The sequence below is a fragment of the Calidris pugnax genome, unplaced genomic scaffold, assembly GCF_001431845.1.
Source record: "Calidris pugnax isolate Ruff unplaced genomic scaffold, ASM143184v1 scaffold392, whole genome shotgun sequence".
Taxonomy (NCBI): Eukaryota; Metazoa; Chordata; class Aves; order Charadriiformes; family Scolopacidae; genus Calidris; species Calidris pugnax.
Window position 1 is genome coordinate 116,369 of NW_015091102.1, and position 5,149 is coordinate 121,517.

Sequence of the window (5,149 nt, forward strand, 5' to 3'; positions counted from 1 at the left end):
AGGGGTGACATCGCGGACAGGGGGTGACACTTGGGGACAAGGGGGTGACATCACGGACACGGGGTGGCATCAGGGACAAGTAGGTGACAATGGGGACAAGGGGGTGACATCACAGACAGGGGTTGACACTGGGGACAAGGGGGGACATGGGGGACAAGGGAGTGACATCACGGACAGGGGGTGGCATCAGGGACAAGGGGGTGACATCAGGGACAAGGGGGGGGCATCAGGGACAAGGGGGGGGCATCAGGGACAAGGGGGGGGCATCAGGGACAAGGGGGGGGCATCAGGGACAAGGGGGGGGCATCAGGGACAAGGGGGGGGCATCAGGGACAAGGGGGGGGCATCAGGGACAAGGGGGGGGCATCAGGGACAAGGGGGGGGCATCAGGGACAAGGGGGGGGCATCAGGGACAAGGGGGGGGCATCAGGGACAAGGGGGGGGCATCAGGGACAAGGGGGGGGCATCAGGGACAAGGGGGGGGCATCAGGGACAAGGGGGGGGCATCAGGGACAAGGGGGGGGCATCAGGGACAAGGGGGGGGCATCAGGGACAAGGGGGGGGCATCAGGGACAAGGGGGGGGCATCAGGGACAAGGGGGGGGCATCAGGGACAAGGGGGGGGCATCAGGGACAAGGGGGGGGCATCAGGGACAAGGGGGGGGCATCAGGGACAAGGGGGGGGCATCAGGGACAAGGGGGGGGCATCAGGGACAAGGGGGGGGCATCAGGGACAAGGGGGGGGCATCAGGGACAAGGGGGGGGCATCAGGGACAAGGGGGGGGCATCAGGGACAAGGGGGGGGCATCAGGGACAAGGGGGGGGCATCAGGGACAAGGGGGGGGCATCAGGGACAAGGGGGGGGCATCAGGGACAAGGGGGGGGCATCAGGGACAAGGGGGGGGCATCAGGGACAAGGGGGGGGCATCAGGGACAAGGGGGGGGCATCAGGGACAAGGGGGGGGCATCAGGGACAAGGGGGGGGCATCAGGGACAAGGGGGGGGCATCAGGGACAAGGGGGGGGCATCAGGGACAAGGGGGGGGCATCAGGGACAAGGGGGGGGCATCAGGGACAAGGGGGGGGCATCAGGGACAAGGGGGGGGCATCAGGGACAAGGGGGGGGCATCAGGGACAAGGGGGGGGCATCAGGGACAAGGGGGGGGCATCAGGGACAAGGGGGGGGCATCAGGGACAAGGGGGGGGCATCAGGGACAAGGGGGGGGCATCAGGGACAAGGGGGGGGCATCAGGGACAAGGGGGGGGCATCAGGGACAAGGGGGGGGCATCAGGGACAAGGGGGGGGCATCAGGGACAAGGGGGGGGCATCAGGGACAAGGGGGGGGCATCAGGGACAAGGGGGGGGCATCAGGGACAAGGGGGGGGCATCAGGGACAAGGGGGGGGCATCAGGGACAAGGGGGGGGCATCAGGGACAAGGGGGGGGCATCAGGGACAAGGGGGGGGCATCAGGGACAAGGGGGGGGCATCAGGGACAAGGGGGGGGCATCAGGGACAAGGGGGGGGCATCAGGGACAAGGGGGGGGCATCAGGGACAAGGGGGGGGCATCAGGGACAAGGGGGGGGCATCAGGGACAAGGGGGGGGCATCAGGGACAAGGGGGGGGCATCAGGGACAAGGGGGGGGCATCAGGGACAAGGGGGGGGCATCAGGGACAAGGGGGGGGCATCAGGGACAAGGGGGGGGCATCAGGGACAAGGGGGGGGCATCAGGGACAAGGGGGGGGCATCAGGGACAAGGGGGGGGCATCAGGGACAAGGGGGGGGCATCAGGGACAAGGGGGGGGCATCAGGGACAAGGGGGGGGCATCAGGGACAAGGGGGGGGCATCAGGGACAAGGGGGGGGCATCAGGGACAAGGGGGGGGCATCAGGGACAAGGGGGGGGCATCAGGGACAAGGGGGGGGCATCAGGGACAAGGGGGGGGCATCAGGGACAAGGGGGGGGCATCAGGGACAAGGGGGGGGCATCAGGGACAAGGGGGGGGCATCAGGGACAAGGGGGGGACATCATGGACAGGGGGTGACATCGGGGACAGGGGGTGGTGTTGGGGACAGGCGGTGGCATCGGGGACAGATGGTGGCATTGGGGACAGGGGGTGGTGTCGAGGACAGATGGTGGCACCAGTAAGAGGGGGTGACACCGACACAGGTGGAGCAGGAGGGAGGGGTCCCCACGTGTGTCCCTGTGTCCCCATGTTGTCCTCCAGTGTCCCCACGTGTGTCCCCGTGTCCTTGTGTCCTCATGTCCCCAAAGTCCCCACACGTGTCCCCAAGTCCTTGTGTTTGTCCCCAGATCTTTGTGGCCTTCACGGGGGTCCCCCTGTGCCCATGTTGTCCCCGTGTCCCCCACGTCCCTCTCTGTCCCCATCTTCTCGTGTCCCCCCGTTGTCCTGTGTCCCTCCTGGTGACACCAGGGACAATGGGTGGCATCGGGGACAAGGGGTGGCCATTGGAGACAAGGGGGTGTCAGCAGGAACAGGAGGTGGCATCAGAGATAAGGAGGTGACAGCGGGGGCAAGGGGTGGCACTAGGGATGAGGAGGTGACACCAGGGACAGGAGGTGGCACTGGGGACAAAGGGAAGACAGTGGGGATGGGGTGGCATCAGGGATAAGGAGGTGACAGTGGGGACAGGGGGGGACACGGGGGGCAGGGGGTGGCATCAGGGACAAGGAGGTGGCAGCGGGGACAGGGGGTGGTGTTGGGGACAGGCGGTGGCATCGGGGACAGATGGTGGCATTGGGGACAGGGGGTGGTGTCGAGGACAGATGGTGGCACCAGTAAGAGGGGGTGACACCGACACAGGTGGAGCAGGAGGGAGGGGTCCCCACGTGTGTCCCTGTGTCCCCATGTTGTCCTCCAGTGTCCCCACGTGTGTCCCCGTGTCCTTGTGTCCTCATGTCCCCAAAGTCCCCACACGTGTCCCCAAGTCCTTGTGTTTGTCCCCAGATCTTTGTGGCCTTCACGGGGGTCCCCCTGTGCCCATGTTGTCCCCGTGTCCCCCACGTCCCTCTCTGTCCCCATCTTCTCGTGTCCCCCCGTTGTCCTGTGTCCCTCCTTGTCCCCATGTCCCCCTGTGTCCCCATTGTCCCTTGTCCTTCTGTGTCCCCCCGTGTCCCCCACCTCCCTGTGTGTCCCCATCTTCTCATGTCCCCCTGTTGTCCTGTGTCCCTCTTTGTCCCCATCGTCCCATGTCCCCCTGTGTCCCCATTGTCCCTTGTCCTTCTGTGTCCCCTGTGTGTCCCCCACGTCCCCTTATGTCCCCCATGTCCCCCTGTGTCCCCATTGTCCCTTGTCCTTCCCTGGGGACAAGGGACCCTGGGGACGGAGTTCTGTGCAGACAAGAGACCCTGGGGACAAGGACCTTGGGGACAGAGACCCTGAGGATGGGGTCTGTGGGGACAGGGACAAGGACCTTGGGGACAGAGGCCCTGGGGATGGGGTCTGTGGGGACAAAGGCCTATGGGGATGGGGCCTGTGGGGACAGAGGCCCTGGTGAGGGGACAGGCTGATGGCGCGGGGACGTCGGGGACAACGGGGACACTGGGGACAGAGGACACTGGGGACAGGAGCTAACGGAGACAAGGGACCTCAGGGACAGGGACCCCAGGGATGGGGCCTGTGGGGACAAGGGACCCGGGGGACAAGGACCTTGGGGACAAGGGACCCTGGGGATGGGGTCTGTGGGGACAAGGGACACTGGGGACAAGGACCTTGGGGACAGAGACACTGAGGAGCGGGTTCTGTGGGGACAGAGACTCTGGGGACAAGGACCCTGGGGACAAGGAACCCTGGGGATGGGGTCTGTGGGGACAAGGGACCCTGGGGACAAGGGACCCTGGGGACGGAGTTCTGTGCAGACAAGAGACCCTGGGGACAAGGACCTTGGGGACAGAGACCCTGAGGATGGGGTCTGTGGGGACAGGGACAAGGACCTTGGGGACAGAGGCCCTGGGGATGGGGTCTGTGGGGACAAAGGCCTATGGGGATGGGGCCTGTGGGGACAGAGGCCCTGGGGATGGGGTCTGTGGGGACAAAGGCCTGTGGGGATGGGGCCTGTGGGGACAGAGGCCCTGGGGATGGGGTCTGTGGGGACAAAGGCCTGTGGGGATGGGGCCTGTGGGGACAGAGGCCCTGGGGATGGGGTCTGTGGGGACAAAGGCCTGTGGGGATGGGGCCTGTGGGGACAGAGGCCCTGGGGATGGGGTCTGTGGGGACAAAGGCCTGTGGGGATGGGGCCTGTGGGGACAGAGGCCCTGGGGATGGGGTCTGTGGGGACAAAGGCCTGTGGGGATGGGGCCTGTGGGGACAGAGGCCCTGGGGATGGGGTCTGTGGGGACAAAGGCCTGTGGGGATGGGGCCTGTGGGGACAGAGGCCCTGGGGATGGGGTCTGTGGGGACAAGAGACCCTGGGGACAAGGACCTTGGGGACAGACCCTGGGGATGGGGTCTATGGGGACAAGGGACCCTGGGGATGGGGTCTGTGGGGACAGGGACAAGGACCTTGGGGACAGAGGCCCTGGGGATGGGGCCTGTGGGGACAGAGGCCTGTGGGGACAGAGGCCTGTGGGGACAGAGGCCTGTGGGGACAGAGGCCTGTGGGGATGTGGCCTGTGGGGACAAAGGACCTTGGGGACAGGGACCTTGGGGACAGAGACCCTGGGAATGGGGTCTGTGGGGACAAGAGACCCTGGGGACAAGGACCTTGGGGACAGAGACACTGAGGAGGGGGTTCTGTGGGGACAGAGACCCTGGGGACAAGGAACCCTGGGGACAGAGGCCCTGGGGATGGGGCCTGTGGGGACAAAGGCCTGTGGGGACAGAGGCCTGTGGGGATGTGGCCTGTGGGGACAAAGGCCTGTGGGGAGGGGGTCTGTGGGGCCAAAGCCCCCCCTGGGTGTCCCGGGGGGGGTGTCAGTGGCAGAGGGTGGCCCTGAGCGTGTCCCCCAGGGCCTACGTGTCCCTCTTCATGCGTCACCTCTGCGAGCCGGGCGCCGACGGCTCCGAGACCTTCGCCGACGGGGTCCCCCGGGAGGGGCTCTCGCGGCAGCAGGTCCTCACCCGCATCGGCGTCATGTCCCTCGTCAAGAAGAAGGTACCGGGACCCCCCCCCAGACACCTGGGACCCCCC

General features: G+C 66.8%; 1 protein-coding gene across 1 annotated transcript in view; it reads left to right on the forward strand.

Annotated features, from left to right (window-relative positions):
• Window positions 1-5,149, forward strand: part of LOC106897386 (chromodomain-helicase-DNA-binding protein 3-like) — a 132,178-nt gene that overhangs the window by 94,838 nt on the left and 32,191 nt on the right. Inside the window, exon 17 of the mRNA XM_014957981.1 lies at window positions 4,563-5,113. Coding sequence (XP_014813467.1) covers window positions 4,563-5,113 — 551 coding nt within the window. The remainder of the gene's footprint in view (window positions 1-4,562; window positions 5,114-5,149) is intronic.